Source organism: Petromyzon marinus, chromosome 7 (assembly GCF_048934315.1).
Source record: "Petromyzon marinus isolate PM22_M1 ecotype Great Lakes invasive population chromosome 7, UKy_Petmar_22M1.pri1.0, whole genome shotgun sequence".
NCBI classification, from domain to species: domain Eukaryota; kingdom Metazoa; phylum Chordata; class Hyperoartia; order Petromyzontiformes; family Petromyzontidae; genus Petromyzon; species Petromyzon marinus.
Genome location: NC_133673.1, coordinates 7,997,204 through 8,014,489, shown reverse-complemented (window position 1 = coordinate 8,014,489; position 17,286 = coordinate 7,997,204). Strand labels below are relative to the sequence as shown.

The following is a 17,286-nucleotide window of genomic DNA, read 5'->3' as shown; positions in this document are numbered from 1 at the left end:
GCGGATCTATAGGGAAACGCGTGGGGAACACACCGAGGTATCCCGGACGGACGGTTCAGGCGGAGATGTCATAGACACACAGAGCACGGGCATCATTGGGGCTGTTTCCACTGAAATATCAAAGGTAGATTAGCTGCTACGTGCATCTAAAATCAGCGCGCATTTTATGTGGTTACTTTTTACGCACACAAAACTATTTTTTATGAACGACCAATTTGGATGGAGCGGTAGCGAAGTGGTTTGTTTCACTGTGCAGTGAATTTGACACCCTGAGATTGATTCATGGCCACGGTCAACATCAGTGGCGAGTCAAATCTGAATCGGACCATGGCCTCTCCTTGCACCAACCCACACTGACCAGCATGGTGACGTATGATTAAACAACCGTCAGGACCAACACCGCATATGCAGAACTTCATCCAGCAGTGGATTGCCAAAGGACTGTACAATATTATTATATTACAAACAATCGATTTACATTCGGTAACAATTTAAATGCTCCTAGATAGGCCAAGGTCTAGCACATTTCATAAATTCACACAAGAGCAAAGTGGATTACAGTTCTAGCCCTTTCCATATCGCTCGTTGCACTCCCTTTGTTTGGATAAATGTATGATTTGGAACAGTAACAAAGCCATTACGCGTATGGGGTGGTGGCTCCTAGGGTTGACCTCAGCCGTAGCAATGGAGGCTCTTGGCTGCCGATAGTAATTGTGGCAAGGGATTACCGGCAGCCGGGACTTACTGGCTGCATGTGGGTTTAACCGGCCCCGGTGCCTCGGCTGTCATTCGTGTTTACGTTATCATAACAGTGGAGATGTATGTATACATTTATTTACTTATTGAATGACACTGTTCGGTTACGTGAATTCATAACCATTCTGATGAAAATTTGGGAATACATTTTCAGGGCATTGTCAGTGATACATAGAGTGTACATCAAAGGTAGCTATGTCTCGTTCACCTAACTGGACTGGCTTCACAATTTGTTTTTCCTTTTGGAGTGTCTCCACCGTGAGTCAGTAGAGCACACCTTCGGAGTGGCCGGATGGAGTGCGCCGTCCTTCAGAAGGGACGGTGAGAGCTGAAAGCAGCGTGTTTGGCGTCTCCTGACGGGACATTTTTTTGCATCTTCATCGGCCATCGCATTTTGTGTTTCATGGTCCATTTGACCGACTATAATAAGTCAAATTTACTGACATAAGCAAGAGGCCCTTTGTGGGCAACATTTAGAGCTACTTATAATGAAGCTGCGCAAGGATAATCAATCAATAAGAAGCGTTTATTTAACACAAGTAAATTGTTTCATATTCCGTCGCTTAGACGAATGTATGTTGTTTAGATCGTTGGTTAATAGAGGCGTGCCTGCGATTCAGCTTTCCTTGTTTGCAAATTTAATTGCAATCGTAATAGCGGGGTGAAACAATACAGTGGTTTTAGATGTATGAACACTCATAAAGAGATTGGCTGAACAATCTTAATAATACACACGCCCCCGTGTTTGTGGATTGCGCCACGTTGTGTGAGGCAGTAGCACCTGAAACTAAATATCATTGTTATTATGCACAGTTCATTGACCTGAAGTAGAGAACAAAAGACCCTAATATCTCACCTTTTGTTTTGTAATAATAAATATCTATATAATTTATACGAGCGAGTGAAATAAAGGCATGGAAACAGGGTACGACAATATTTTATTGTAATTTTATTTCAGACAGCACACACCAGTGTTTGTTTCAGACACCAGTGTGGATATGACACGAAATCACCGATGAGTTAATGTAATACAAATATCATATATTAAAAACATTTAATTACAATCCACTGCTGGATGAAGGCCTCCCAATGCCATGTGGATGGAGGTTGTTTAACCTTGCTGGGCAATTTGGGTTTTGTGAAGTGAGGCTAAGGGAGTTCAGATATAAGCTCGCTGCTGGTGCCAATTGGGGTCGGAAATCGAACTCAGGTCGCTGGCTTCGCAGTTCAGTGCACGGGCCACTGCACCACCGCTCCACGCTCAATTCTAGAATACTGAACATTAACCGCATTGCATTGTTGATCGACGGGCGTGAAAAATGAATCGATGCGTGCACTGCGTCACCACTTAAAAAAATATTTGCATTTTGGAATCTCCACGGGGAGAAGGGGGCTGTTTGAAAGTAGAGATTTTAAAATTGATGAAACATTTGAAGGGCAGGCTCGTTTTAAGTCAGCGTGCAGCTGTGAAAGCTCTTGGCCAACAATCGTGCAAGGCGTGCGTGGATGCGATGGGGAAAAATTACGGACAGGTCTTTGAAAAATATCATTTGCAAGGCATGGCATAGGAAAACCTATAACACATCGACGCATGAGGATGTACCGTCAGACACCCGCCGCTCATATTCAAACATGAAACGCTTTGCCAAGATAAGCTGAGCTCTTCTCAAAACACACACCATCAGTGAATATCCAAGCGGCCTTTGAAAGCCTCATATGTTGGAAGTTGGCTTTTTTATCAACATGGGTTATTTGCATTTCTTTTATGTACACGAATAGAGGACGATGTCTGTGTGTGTGGGGAGCGGTAGTGTAGCGGTTAGCGCTACGCTGCGCTATGAACCTGGCAACCCGGGTTCGATTCCCGCTCACAGCCAACACCACAGTGACGATTATCTGAACCGGTACCCGGCCTCCCCTAGGTCGACTCAGTCTCAAATGAGTACCTGGTGCGATGTATAAACATCGCCACTAGGGAGGCAAAGGCGGTCGGGCGTGGTGCTGGCCACCCACACCCTCGTGTACTGTTCCGGCCTTCATAGGTGCTCGCTAACAGCACTTGCCCCTACAGTCTGTTAAGGTTATACGGGGAACCTTTTTTTCCGGCTTGTTTAGTCACGCGTTGAGGCTCATAACAAGCACACGGCAACGCACGCGTGCGGTTTGTTTTGTTGGTGTGTGTGCGTTTTGTTGCGAGGTCCAGATTTTATACGACCCAAGTTATTGGCGAGTCGGGATTTGCCCCTTTTTCTCAGCACATTTGAATGTCCTTTTCAAGCGGTTAACGTAAATGAAAATCTGACTCATCATTCATTCATGAGAACAATTTGCACACGGGTATTAATGCATTATATATTTATAACGTTGCTGATGGAGTTCATGCAGGCCACCCATAGTTGGGGTTCTCTGAGGAACCGAATTCCAACAAATGTGACCAAATTCAAAAAGGCCCTACTTGGATAATTTGTTTAAGTACAATTTGTTATCGTATTTGTTCCCTCGTGGGAGGAAAACAAAGGTCTGGATAAACACTCTTTGGTTTTATTCGGTAAAGTCACGTAGATAAAATAAAACAAAATAAAAGAAAACAATTAAATCACGACGTTTCGGAGGCAACACAAGCTTCCGTCTTCAGGTGGAATAGTCAACGCAGAATATCTGTGTCAGGAACACAGTTCAGAGACGACCGGGATTATATACAGGTTAAGGGAGGGGGGGGTGGAGTCAGTAAGGGGGCGTGGGTGGGTGGGAGGGCTGGGTTAAGCAGCCTTTTGATAGACTACTGCACGAGAGTGGGTAAAACCCACCTTTTTGTTATGCTGCGTGGGGGTCGGGGGGAGGAAGACACCTGCTTCATGTGTACAGCTCCATTTTTTGAAAGCGGCGGCAAACGGTTGTTCAATCATAAGGTAGTTAAAGTTTGATATACAACCACTGAGAAAAGGAAATGGCTGTACAAAAAATTGAAAGGCAGTTAACGTTTGACTTGATCTATAACATCTTTCCAGTGATTGCTCAATTTGAAACCATCCTCTCGGTTGAAGTTGTGTCTGTGTTTGTAAATCTGGATGGCCTCGTGGACAAATCTCTAATAATAACCGGTAGGTTTGCAGAGCACCTTGGTATCGGAGAAAACAATATCATGATCACCCACAGCATTGTAACAATGATCAGCCACGGCAGAAGAATTCGTTCTACCGTGTTTCAAATCTGATTTGTGCTCGCGAATTCGGTCAGAGATATGTCGCTTTGTCTCCCCGATATAGCAGTCCCCGCAGATACAACTCAATTTGTAAACACCGGGGTACTGTAAGTCAGGTCTGGATAACTCCTACACATGAGGGGGAAACACTCAAACCCACACGAAACAGCTCATCAATAGATCTACTTGCTATACTATCCCCATTGTTCAGGGGTTATAAATAGTACGGTTAAGTTTCAAGTATAAATACAGAGCGCAATTCAAGCGATGTATGAAAGAATTACAGTGACGCCAGGTGGATGGATCGGCGAGATGGTGATGAGGTGTTGATTGAGCAACAGCTGTGAGATCTGGCAGAAGGAAGGAAAGTTGCTGAGCGAATACATTACAAGGTCGCACTCATCACACACACATTGCCTGCCACAAATGAACCACAATGCTTTGCTGATCTCGTCAAGGAGCATAAACCATCACGTGAACTCCGGTCATCCTTACAGCGGCGTTTGGGTTAGCTATTGAACAAAGACGGTGGTCACCGCATCGCGTGCTTTCAGATGCGCTTCTGCGGCTGTCTGGAACGCTCTTCCTTCCGATATTAGGAAGCCACTGGAGCTATGCACGTTTACGTTTAGATTGAAAACTCATTTCTTTAGAACTGCTTTTTGTGTTTAGATTGTTGTCCTTCCACCACACCTCCGATTACCACGTTTGGCTACGTACGATGCGAAATAAGTTCAACATACGGTGTATATACCTAAATAAATCTAAACAATTTTTTTATTTTACCAGATAAGACTCACTGAGCTATATAGCTCTTTTTCAGAAGCGACCTGGCCACAAATGATCGCTCAAACAAGTAGTTTATCACGTGGAAATGTATAGCAGCCAAATACTTTAAACGCATGTTTCTAAATGTGGAGGAAAAAACCGGAGGACCCGGAGAAAAATCCACGGGACCACGGGGAGAGAGACGCGGAAAGTCCACCGCAGCGCCCGACACACATTACCATAGCCAACACTTTCATCAGCCACGATCTCCATCCGCTTGTTGGCGGTGGAGAGGGGTATGCGAGTAGCGTCGTGGGGAGGAGGGAGAGGTGGGCACCAGCACGGCCGTTTATCCACGACTCCACGGCTGTGTGCGCGATGTCCACCGCAGTGGTGCGGGAGGTGGGCGGCTGGGAGGCCCCGGTGTTGGCGCTGGGCGCCCTCGCCATCGTGCTCGTGGCCGCCGCCAACCTCTGGCAGCTGTGGCGCTCGGGGGCCTCCACGCCGCGGTCCCCCTTCCCCAACTTCGACTGGCGATACCTGGAGGCCAAGTACGGGCGCGCGTGGCCCTCCGGAGCCCAGAGAGTAAGGAGTGGGGGGGGAGGAAGGTGGGGGGGAAGGTGGGGTATGGAAAGGTGGGGGGAACGTGGGGGGAACGGGGGGAGGTGGGGGGGACGGTGGGTTGGGGAGGGAGGTGGAGGGCGGGGTGGAAGTGGGGAAATACCTCTGGGCAATGCTGTGGTTGTTTTTTATTTTGCCATTCAATAAATGATCATCATTGAGCCATAACGTGCATCACTGCGAAAACCACACGCAGGAGATTCATCACCACGATAAATGCGCAATGCACTGACAGGTTATTCTCACATTTTCACCACCATCGTTAAGAGCGTGGTCGGGAACTGTGCATTGCCATCATCATCATCATCATCGTTTTAATCATAAACGTATGCATCATGGTTTTGAATCAATTATCGTCGTCATCATCAACATTATTATTTGACTCACTCGTCCAAACAAACGGGCAAAATACAAATACACAACTAACGACCCGCCAATTAAGAGAATGCAGACGCGGCTCGTAATGAATGAACGAAGCCGTGCTAATCCCCTTCCCGTGGTCTCTCACCGCGTCTTTCCCCATCAGTGCCACGCGTCCTCGGCCAAGCCGGCGCATCCGTCCCGCGAGCACGCGGTGCGGGTGGTGGACGGGGGACCGCCGTACATCCTGGACCCCGCCGCCGCCGAAGACGACGACGGCACGGACGTCGTCGGCGAGCTGAGCTCCACCGCCCTCGACAGCTCCCTGTCCCGCCGCGGCTCGCTCGGCCGCTACGGCTCCATGGGCCGCTCCTTCTCGGCCGAGTCCCTCAATTCGGTGTCGTCAATCGGCCAGGACTTTGGCTGCTCGGAGGGCCCCGCGGCGCAGCTCGAGGTGTGCGTGGAGATGGACGCCCACGCGGGCCTTCTCGCCGTCACCCTGCTGCAGGGCAAGGAGCTGGGGGAGGCCGAGGGGGTCCCCGTGCACCGCTGCTTCGTGCAGCTCGGCCTGAGGCCCGGGAACCGCGTGGCGTGCACCTCCAAGGTGGGGGGGCTCTCACCGGGACGTGGCCGGGGCCGGCCCAGGTTTCCTTCTTACCCCCCGCCGTGGTTTTTTTGTGAGCCGGGTTTCTGAACCTCGACTCTCTTGGCCCGCTGGACATAACCCAGCCTCATGGCTTTGGGCCACGACCGCCGTGAGATGCTGTGATTTTGTAGGCTTGGGCTGAGATGTGACGAGGAGATGGCAGAGACATGGATTTTGCTATTGTATTTGTGGAGAGATATCAGTGCGCGTCATTACATGTGTAGGGGTTTCTGCAGGCTCTCCAGTTTTCTCCCAAGGAATTGGCCAAACATCTCAACGCAGAAAAAAAACTCGATGAACATTTTAGCCATAAATACTATGTTTAAATTTCTATCGCGTCATTCATGCCAACAGCATCCCACAACAGATGTAATATTAATATTAAGACAACATCCAAATTCACAGAGACATAGCAAAAATTCAAAGGGGCCTTGGTGCAAGATAATGAAAGGGTCCAACGGTAGCCCGGCACCGGTGCACCCAGCGCAATGGTCCAGGGTGGCACAGTCGAGAGTTTGCTCTGCTCCTACGACACCGCACGAGGATCCGACCCCGTGTGTGCATGCGCGCGCACGCGCGTGTGCAGGTTCACCACAGCGCCGCGTCCGTGCCGTTCGATGAGCATCTCGTGATGCCGCTGGATGCGGCCGCTGTGGACGACACGACGCTCGCCTTCACCGCGCTCGGCCTGGACAGCAACGGCCGCCAGTTCAGCATGGGGACCGCCGAGCTGAGGCTCGGAGACCTGGACCTCCCCGTGCGGCCCTTCAGCACCTGGCTCTACCTGCAGGACTCCAGCCAGGTCGGCTGCGTCTGCGAGCATTGGGATTCGGCTCCATAAATCCGGGCCTACACGTGGACCATCAGTTCCGCGGCCAGATCGCTCTCACAAACGCGTGACTTAATTAACATCTGCAAGCACTCGACTAACGCGAGAGGGAATGTATTATTTAGCATCGATATATGTTCGCGCTATGCTGTCTAATTCTCATGCGGCGCAATTGTTTTTGTTGTTGTTCCGATTTCCCGGACGCGAGTGAATCAATGCGCAGTGACATAAACTAAGAGCCGTTATGTGAGCAAGGGTTGCACCGTGTGCGCGAAAACCGCACAGGTTTATTTTTGTTAAATACACACACGCGCGAAAAAGACAGGCAAGAGCATCGCTCCTGAATTCTAATGTTGTTCTAAAAGGGATAGGAGGCTGATGACCCATCACACAAACACAGTCGAGAATATTTATTTATTTTACGTAATATTCTACAATTACCACATGATGCAGATTATTTTATTCAGATTTTTTTCATTAGCTCCATTTGCTGTACTTGTATTTCATCTGTTTTGCTCTTGTCATTTTGGTGACCCCCGGTCACCCTTGCCAGTGAGACTTAAATAATCTTGGTCTCTTGAATTATCACCTGGTTAAACAAAATAGCACTTGAAAAATAATAGGTTTTACAGTCTCTGGCAATAAAACAGGTATTGATATTCTTGGTGTTTTCGGTAAAGTCACGTAGATAGAAAAAAAACATTTTTGAAAATAATAAAAGCAAAAAAAGCACAATAACTTTTTTTTATAATTTAATTTTACAATTTTTTATCGTGTTTTTTTGCCGTGATTATTTTTTGTATTTTTTATTTGTATATTGAATCAAATTTTATTATTTTTATTTTCTATCTCCGTGACTTTACCGAAAGAACCAAGAATATGAATTCCTGCAGTCACGAAAGTTTTAAGTCAAAATAAAACAGGTGTTAAAATTTAGATTTAAAGCTTTCGTGACTGCAGGAATTTTATTGTTTTATATTTTTATTATTTTATTGTTTCCCTTCTACGTAACTTTACCGAAAGAACCAAGAATAGGTGTTAAAATGTTCAAACACCCAATAGAAACATTTTGCAAGGAATCAAGTCTGCATTAACCACACACGATGCTTGTGATGAACATGCAAACAAACATACTCTGAAACTGATTGGCTTACATCAGAGACAGACTTCTTTAGGGCCTAGTCTCACCACCAGTGTCAGGCCAGAGAACGCCAAAAGGCGAACAGTACAAAGACAATGCCACTATCAGAGCATTCATAGCTCGGTGTGAGCAGCTATATCATGGGACCTTTTTACCAGTATCAAAGTACGAAAAATAAGAATAGGTTTTACCCTTTCTGGCAATATTTATATATGTTATTTGTCCGCATCCGAGCGAGCAGTTGCGGAACAAAGCAATTAAACAGCGCATTTGGGATTTCAACGACCAAAATTACTGAGCGGATTCCTCTAAAAAGAGTCTCTCTGCTCGAAGCAACTGGTTCATCAACCGCTCGTAACCGGTTGCAGACGTCCACGCATCAGCGTTTCAGTTGCATGCAACCAAGTTTGCGCACAGGAGGAAAAGGCAAATGAAAGAAACTAAAGAATACTTGCAAATGTTCGAGTTATTAAGTTTACAATAGAGTATGTGTAATCGTACGAGTGATTGTGTGACATTCCAGGGACATGACTAAAGTGCTATAATAGCACGTCTGACCGTAAAGCGTCAACGTCTGTTCTTCTCATTAACATAACTTTAAACGCTGTCAGCCTGGAATACAGCCTAGGTTACTTATCTACAAGCTAAGACACTGTGCGTGCTTTGGGATGTTGCTTCCTTGAAATACGTAAATACTAACAACACATTTGTTTTAGTGATTCGCTTACCTTGCCTATACTTTGCATTCCTATCGGTTGTTTTTCGTATCGTTTGTTGTTTTAACTTTCCAACCCGTCCCCTATTGGACATCGGTGAGAACAAAAAGAGCTTCATAGCTCATCGGATTTGTCCAGGATAAATGAACATTCCCGACTCTGACTTTACCCCCTGCGGTTCTTGTCATCGCCGACGTGGGCGACGTTTGACTCCGCGGTGGTGCAGGCGGAGTGCTGCGGGGAGGTCCTCCTCTCGCTCAGCTACCTGCCCACGGCGGAGCGGCTCACGGTCGTTGTGGTCAAGGCAAAGGGCCTGGAGTGGCCCCAAGGACGAGAGAGCGGCGGTGAGGCGTCGCTCTCCAACGTTCGCGATACGTGCATCTGATCACGGGCGTGTGCGATGTCTTTTCATTACAATGTGTAACAAGAAAAATGTTGTTCCTGGGTAGTGTTATTTTCTAATTGCTTATGCCTCAAACGTACAGAAAATTGATATTATCCCCCCACAAATTTTGCTTTTGTGACCAGGACACTGATATTTTGAAATTTACCTATTTTCAATGAGAAAACGTGTGCATTCCTTCACGTAAAGTCTTGGTCACAAAAGCAAAGTTTGTGGGGAATAATCGCTATTTTCTATACTTTTGAGGTTTAAGCAATTAGAAAATAACACTTACTATCCCGGAACAAAAAAAAACGTGTTACATAATGTTATTATATGCTGATGGCGAGCGGCGAAGAGTAGTGCACGGCGCTTCTCTGCTCTCCTGCCTTCACTAGCTCGCGCTGACCAGTATGGCTCATGTACATTATGGGAAGGTGATGAGTGATGATGTTGTGCTGTTGGTAACCCCATCCATTCATCCACACTAACCCGTGTGTGTGTGTGTGCGCGTGTGTCTGTCTGCCATCTGGGAAGCGGTAGTGTGGTGGTTAACGCGCTGCGCTACGAACTCGGCGACCCACTTACTGTCAACACCAGTGACGATCATCTAAACCGGTCCTGGGTCACCCCCTAGGTTGAGTCAGCCTCAAAATCAGTACCTGGCACTGTGTGGTGCTGGCCACCCACCCACTCGTCTGCCGTTCCGGCCTTCTTAGGTGCTCACTGACAGCACTTGCCCCAAAAGCATGTCAAGGCTATATGGGAGATCTTTTTGTCTTGCGTCTGCCATCTGCCTGGCTGCACGCAGCCCCCTTTGTGAAGGTGTACCTCCTGCAGGGCGGCCGCAAGGTGAGCAAGAAGAAGACGGTGACAAAGAGAGACGAGAGGAATCCTGTCTACAACGATGCCATCATCTTCTCCGTGCCCGCCAGCACACTGCAGGCGAGCAAGCACTCTTCTGACGCTGACAGACGCGCATGCCCTGTCCTGCTTGACAGACTATTGCATCGAGTGGTGTTTACGAGCACCTGTACGGGCCAACGCAGCACACAAGGGGATGGGGCGGGGGGGGGGCACCACACGTTTGAGTATGGCCCTGGAAGACGATACCACAGGGCGATTTCTGGATTCACTTCTGAATTAGACCGGTCACTCAAAGCTATGAGCTGCTCATTCATTCAAATCCAATATCTTTTCACATTGTTTTGAACCAGTCCATAGCACTCTCTCTCTCTCTCTCTTATGTACGGCTGTATGTTGAACTTCTTTCGCACCGTACGTAGCCAACCGTGCTAATAGGAGGTGCGGTTGAATGAATAGCAACTTAAAGTCTGTGTCTGGATCAGTTAGCAGCCAGGAAACGGCTTGGGTCGATGGCTGTAGGTGATGTGTGGTGGAGTGCTCTGTTTGCTCTCGATGCTTCCACAGCGGTTCACTGCATGGTCGATGGTCTGGTCAGTGTTTATGCAACCACACGCAGGGCTATCTTTTGTAGACCAATGGGTGTACAAATTGGACAGCAGCATCAATGGTGGTGCTCGACGTAAGTGAACCAAGCCAAAGCGTAGGGCCCAATTAGCTCAGGGGTGGGGAGGGGGGGGGGCTGGATTAATGACAAAAATAGGGGTGTATAAATATCAGCTCCAATTCATATCGTGATAAACATATCAAGCGAATGCATCTTCTCTCATTCACTACAGCTCTATTTACGTCTACATTTATCTAACCGCATCTCTATCGCTTGTCGATATCTCTTCTGTCATCTCACTAGGATTTTCATTGGGTAGCATGAAGGTCATCGTCACAGCTTTTCGAACATTTTGCCAATATCGTTTTTTTTTTCCTCCACGCAGGACATCTCCCTGCGAGTGACGGTGGCTGACCACAGAGAAGGCATGAGAGCCGAGGACATCGGCCACGCGGTCATCGGCCCGCAAAGCTCAGGGGTGGCACTCGCACATTGGCAGCAAATGCTGGCCACGCTGCGCAGGCCCGTGTCCATGTGGCACCCGTTGCGTAAATCCCACGCGTGAGCCACAGCGCTCAGCCTGGGACAGGCGGCTCCAGCCACCACCCAACCACCCAGCGCCAAGCGCCCACCGTCGTGCATTCGCACGGCGGGAAGACGCGATCGCCAAGGGGAGATACCACCTGCAGCCAGAACGCTGAAACGACAGCATCTCGCATCCCACCCCCCCCCCCCCCCCCATAGCTCGAGAGACTCGCTGATGATTCGGGCGCGGGGCCCGGCGGTGTGGGTCGGGATGGATTTGGACTGCACGTCGTCGGCGCAACTCAATCGTTACGGTCCCCTGCCCGACACCCGCGTTGCTCGGTGGGCTTTGCTCACGCCCACGAGCAACGAAGCAGAGACTCACGAAACTCAGCACTTTGTCCCCGGTAATAAGTGAAGTCCAATGTGTTATTGCAAGGGTGTCTAGCCAGGAGTGAGCAATGATATTAGTTCGAACATTCACGTCCTCGCCAATACGATAGAATAACATAAAATAGGACAGAATCCCACCGGTAACTTTTCAACGTTTGTGTTTTTTTTTATTAAGTTTGACTCCAAGGTTACGTATTTTATTGATTTTAAATAACGTCTCATCTCAGCTGATAGCTCAGTGATGTTATTCGACAAAGCCCATTGAAGATTTCAAGAATGTATTGTACCACAGACTTGGTTAAGTGTGACTGGAGGTAAAATGTTCTGTAACAACACTACCTATAAATATGTCCACTTTAAATGCGAGTTTAGGATTATTCGTTCATTTGGTAATTACTTTATAGTTGATAACAGATGGCCCAGTTGTAATCCTATATAATTAATATTTGCTCATTTCCCCAGTTACCGTTTGTGCATCTTTCATTTTCTTCCATCAGTTACCCTGTGTACATTACAATTTACCCCATTCCAAATCGTCCATTTACATTGCTGTGTAAGTTTTAATCGGTCACCTTTGCTCCCACTTCTATCAGAGAAGGAACAACAGGAGACCTTTTGCCTTCTCATACACGCGGAGCATTCAAGAACGACAACTCTCACCACTTCACCAAGGTGTTGTCCGGAGTCCACAAGGCAGAGGGCCTCACAGTTTAACGCCGCATTCGAGCCACGTGAAATAAAGAAATGTCCACTCACTAGCGAGCGTGAGGACAAAAAGCAAGGCAATTATTTTACAGTTGCAACTAAGGGAGTGATAACTTGAATTCCACGTATTCCGAGGTACAGTGATAAGCACGGGTGTGCGCTGCTCCACAACTCCTTTGGTGACATTCAATTACACAAGTCCTAGTTTTTTATCACTTGTATGCGTTAATCACAAACAAAGGGACAGAGAAGAGTACAGTCGTTGGGCAGTGTGCACTCAGCGCATCGGGCACAACACGATTGGAAAGAAAACGATTCAAGTGGCAATACCCAAAGCCAAATGAAGTGCACGTGTGCTAATTTAATCAAACAACATTTAATTAATTCTCTAATTGCCAAACACAAACCATTATAGCAATGTGCAGGGTCTGCCTGCATTCGAATATGCATGAGAACGTCCTCATTGTGTGTGAATAAAAATTTTAAAGAGGGGGCCTATGCTCAGTACCATGGTATATGCATGAGAACGTCCTCATTGTGTGTGAATACAATTTTTAAAGAGGGGGGCCTATGCTCAGTACCATGGTCACATCATTGTTTTGGTTTCCAGTGGTTAAGATACATTTATCATTCACCTGCTAAACAGGGATTTTAAGCAGGGGCTGCAATGTGACACTGCTATACCTCTTGCACTGGCACATCTGAGCCCCAACGGCGTGGGGTTCACGTTGTACGTATGTATATTGAACTTCTTTCGCACCGTGCATAGCCATCCATGCTAATCAGAGATATGCGGGGAAGGACAACAAACGAAGCAGTTCTAAAGAAAGGGTGGTTTTTCACTGGCCAAGAAAACGGACTCTGGCCTCACAGGACATCTGAATTAATCATTATGATCCAGACGTGCGACTCGCGACCCATTCATTACGTGTGATGACTTGGATCCTCCAGTGGGGAAAAAACACCTATAGCGCCTCCTGTAGATGCGATGGACAGGCTCGGCATGGCCCCAGCGTGGCTTGAATGTGGGAAAAAGAGGTGCAGGGCGGAGCCAGGATTTTGACTTTGGGGGGGCTGACTTCAATATTCTGAGATATCCAGTGTTTATGTTTTCCAATGGGCGCCACAAATGTATAAAACAAATTTTATTGGATTTGAACGCGGAGTTTATTAATAGGTCGGAGCCGCTGATGTGGCTAATAAGTTCGATAAGTTCAAAAGGCTGCCGCTCAAGCAGCCTGCAGGGCAGCACGAGGTGGCAGCCTGCAGGGCAGCACAAGGTGGCAGCCTGCAGGGCAGCACACGGTGGCAGCCAAAATTTTGCGGCAGCCGGATATCCGGTTATCCCGATTACCGACTTTCACAAAATTTCAGGGGGGGCTGAGCCCCCCCCAGCCCTCCTGTAGCTCCGCCCCTGAAGAGGTGTATAGCTTTGGTTCTATTCGGTAAAGTCACGTAGGTACAAAATAAAACAACAAAAATCACGACGTTTCGGCGTGATTTTTCACCTGATGAAGGCTGCTTGTGTTGTGGCCGAAACGTCGTGATTTTTGTTGTTTTATTTTTTACCTACGTGACTTTACCGAATAGAACCAAAGAGTATGGATCCTTGCAGTCACGAAAGCTTCAAATCTAGAAGTGTATAGCTCTGTTTTTGTAAGCAGGCAGTCCTTGCAACAATGCACTATTGCGGTTAAACACAAGCTTTCAAATGGAATTTCTAATATGGACACAATTTTACTCGAACAGAACCCACATATGCTGAAACTGGTCTTTATGGCAAACTGTAAATGGTAAAATTTGTGCTGTTTTAAAAATATATATAATACTGGTGCTTAATATGGTAGTTTCTTAAACGGTATTGTATTCAATACTAGACACTCAAAATATTCCAATGGAATACTACAGACAGTGATACGGTGCAGCCCTATAACACCTGTTTTACATGGTGGTATCCCATCTAATCACGGTCCAGGTTCAAACCCGATTAGGTTCCAAGACTAAGTGAAACCGGGCACATCCTATGCGGATTGGTCAAAGGTATAAAATGATAAGTGAGCCAAAATTTACTTTTCTACAAATAATGAAACGAACTTTGTGGAATGCTCACAGTTAATTCAGAGCTAGTGATGAGAATTCGACTGTCACTGTGGCACTGCCAAGTCCGATATCCACTGGTGGTGTTTGTTTTACTGACCCTGGCGGAATCACGGGCTGGATTGGACCTGGCAAAGTTGGAAATTCACTGACGACTTTTTTTTTACGAATGACAAATTTCGCAGGCTCTAGTTACAGTAGTCGCGTTACATGTCAGCTCCTCGATGTATCAAATCCATGCGTGAATGTTAAGAGGCAGGGAAACATCAGCTAGGTAAACAAACTATTATGAGATAATATCCAGTTTCGATCAATTCTGGGGAGTAACATCTGCACTACAAGGTTTTGAATGTTGTAATGTAGACGTTGCGCATTGAAAGTTGATACGGTAGTTATTTTGCTGTTATAGACAACTTTTACCTACTGAATGTCTTGTAATAATGTATGGTATAATGATGTATGGTAGATGATATAACATTTCCTTGATTTTATTTTGGAGAAATATATTTAACGATCCATATTTTATAAATAATGTACATTTAAATATTGTGTACGTAAAAGCTGCTTTGGAAATATACCATATACACGATGCAGAAGTTTACAATGTTTTCATTTGTATGAATATATTCAACATCATTGATATCTACAACGCTCACACAGCACTATAATTTACAGGTGTCCTGCAAATTTTGTTCTGCATGAATGTAATTACCTTGTCTGATGGTGTAAGCACTTAAATGCCATCAGCAGTGGGATGGTGGCTTCTTTCACGAGCTTGTCATCCAGTGCAGTTCGCGAGCAAATCTTTAGTTTAGTCTGCACCAATTTTGTTAAAAAAGAAATACATCTGCCACCTCAAGACAGCTTGCGTTGAGGCTGAAAACAATACATTGGTCCTTGGGCCAGACTAGATATCGGCACGACCCAAGGTGGCAAAACGTCAATGGTGCCATTTTATTTGTTACACCAACAGAAGTAAAATAATACATTGATAACCTTTCCAAATGAGCAGCTGTTTAATTATTCTCGCAGGAAACCTGTTTTTGCACATATCGCAATCACGCCTATTTGCCCGGACGTTACAAATAAGACATTCCAACACCTCTCCTGTTAATTAAAACAATAAATAATTTACGAAATGGATGTTTGTCCCCAAGGCATGTATTTCATACATATTCTTGCATTAATTCGCGCTTGTTCTTCAATTTCAGTGACTTAGTAAAGTCTGGAATAGATTGGCGCTATCTGTTTTCCTCGTGTTTCTAGCAGCTTGTTTGCTCACGATCATTTATTGGTAGGTGAGGCAAGTACTGGTGGTTCTGTATTATTTCTGTTCAGTAAAGACATCTAAAGTGCTAACTTTTCCATCAATGTATTGTTAATGTACCTGTTAAGATTATTAGTTAAGGCCAGGGGTTTAACTAAAAATCTTAACAGGTGGCTCGCTATTGGAAAGGTCCGGCATGTTGCGAGTTCATATCCTGGTTGGGGGTTGACTCAGCCCATCATCTCTATGGGATCAATAAAATGAGTACCACTTTGTAGGGAAGTCAACAGTGGTTTTGTCCTTTGCATAGACTCGCCACCCCCCACACCCCGCCATAGGAATGTGGAATTTACATCGCTGTCTCAGGGCTGTAAACGGGAGATGAGCACCCCCTCAATTCTCATCTGAGCAGGGCATCGCTTTGATAATTGTTCAAACGTGGCAATGTATACATCTAGCAGTATTCACCACATCGATGGCTTGTCGAATTCAATAGAAGTTAGAACAGGTCAGTGCCCATCAGCGGGCCTTCAGGATGCTGTTTGTTCCTCCACGGTAACGTTGCGGTCAATGCGGAGTACACGCAGTGCCAGCCGCTGATCTCGGCCCCCGACAGGGGGACACAGGCACGTGCATGCCAGACCGGTAGGGTTGCCACCTCTGAGGTACGTAGAGATAAATCTGGGACGTAAGCGCCACGGGCAGAGGAATACCTCACAATTCCCAGAAGAGGGGATGAACCACACGTAGAGGCGCCGTCTTTACTGTGGCAACGTTACACAGCTCACAAAAAAAAACTGGGACTTTTAGCGTTCCAGAAGACTTAAGCAGATTTCCCTGGCCAGCAGTTAACCTGAACAAAAAGAATGTTCCTGGGAAAACCAGGACAGGTGGCAACCCTTGGTGACCGGCTAGACCAGACATGGGCAAAGTACGGCCCCCGGGCCGTATACGGCCCGTTGGGCTTTTTAATCCGGCCCGCCGAACTTGTCCAAATATTATTATTATTATTAAATACAAATTTCCCCTTCTCCTGTAATGCCCCCATTTCCCCATTAGATGGCGCACTTTGACCGGGAGTTACAATATGTTTTTGTATTGTTCATGTTTGTGCAATTTGTTAAATTGGCTTGCAAATAAATGCTTTGCTACCTGTTAAAGGCAAATCCTTTCATATGATTATTTTTACATGTCATTTATATTAGTTCACACAAACACTCCATCCATTTGTTCCTGGCCCGGCCCCTCTGTCAAATTTCAGAACCCATTGTGGCCCGCGAGTCAAAAAATGTGCCCACCCCTGGGCTAGACTCCTTGACTTCACGCTCAAATTACGTCTGGGACCCCCTTCAGAAAGGGCTCCTCTCGTCCAAAGAGGCGGCAACTGACCATGAGTGATAAAAACAA

At 46.5% G+C, this 17,286-nt stretch overlaps 1 protein-coding gene across 2 annotated transcripts in view; it reads left to right on the top strand.

The window, feature by feature from the left end:
• Positions 1 to 17,045, top strand: part of SYT12 (synaptotagmin 12) — a 40,930-nt gene extending 23,885 nt beyond the window's left edge. For both annotated transcript variants that reach the window (XM_032948928.2, XM_032948926.2), the window contains 6 exons: positions 5,118 to 5,311; positions 5,874 to 6,311; positions 6,940 to 7,155; positions 9,266 to 9,383; positions 10,233 to 10,366; positions 11,278 to 17,045. In XM_032948928.2, coding sequence (XP_032804819.1) covers positions 5,118 to 5,311; positions 5,874 to 6,311; positions 6,940 to 7,155; positions 9,266 to 9,383; positions 10,233 to 10,366; positions 11,278 to 11,457 — 1,280 coding nt within the window. In that variant the 3' untranslated portion in view covers positions 11,458 to 17,045. The remainder of the gene's footprint in view (positions 1 to 5,117; positions 5,312 to 5,873; positions 6,312 to 6,939; positions 7,156 to 9,265; positions 9,384 to 10,232; positions 10,367 to 11,277) is intronic.
• The last annotated feature ends 241 nt before the right edge of the window (positions 17,046 to 17,286 follow it).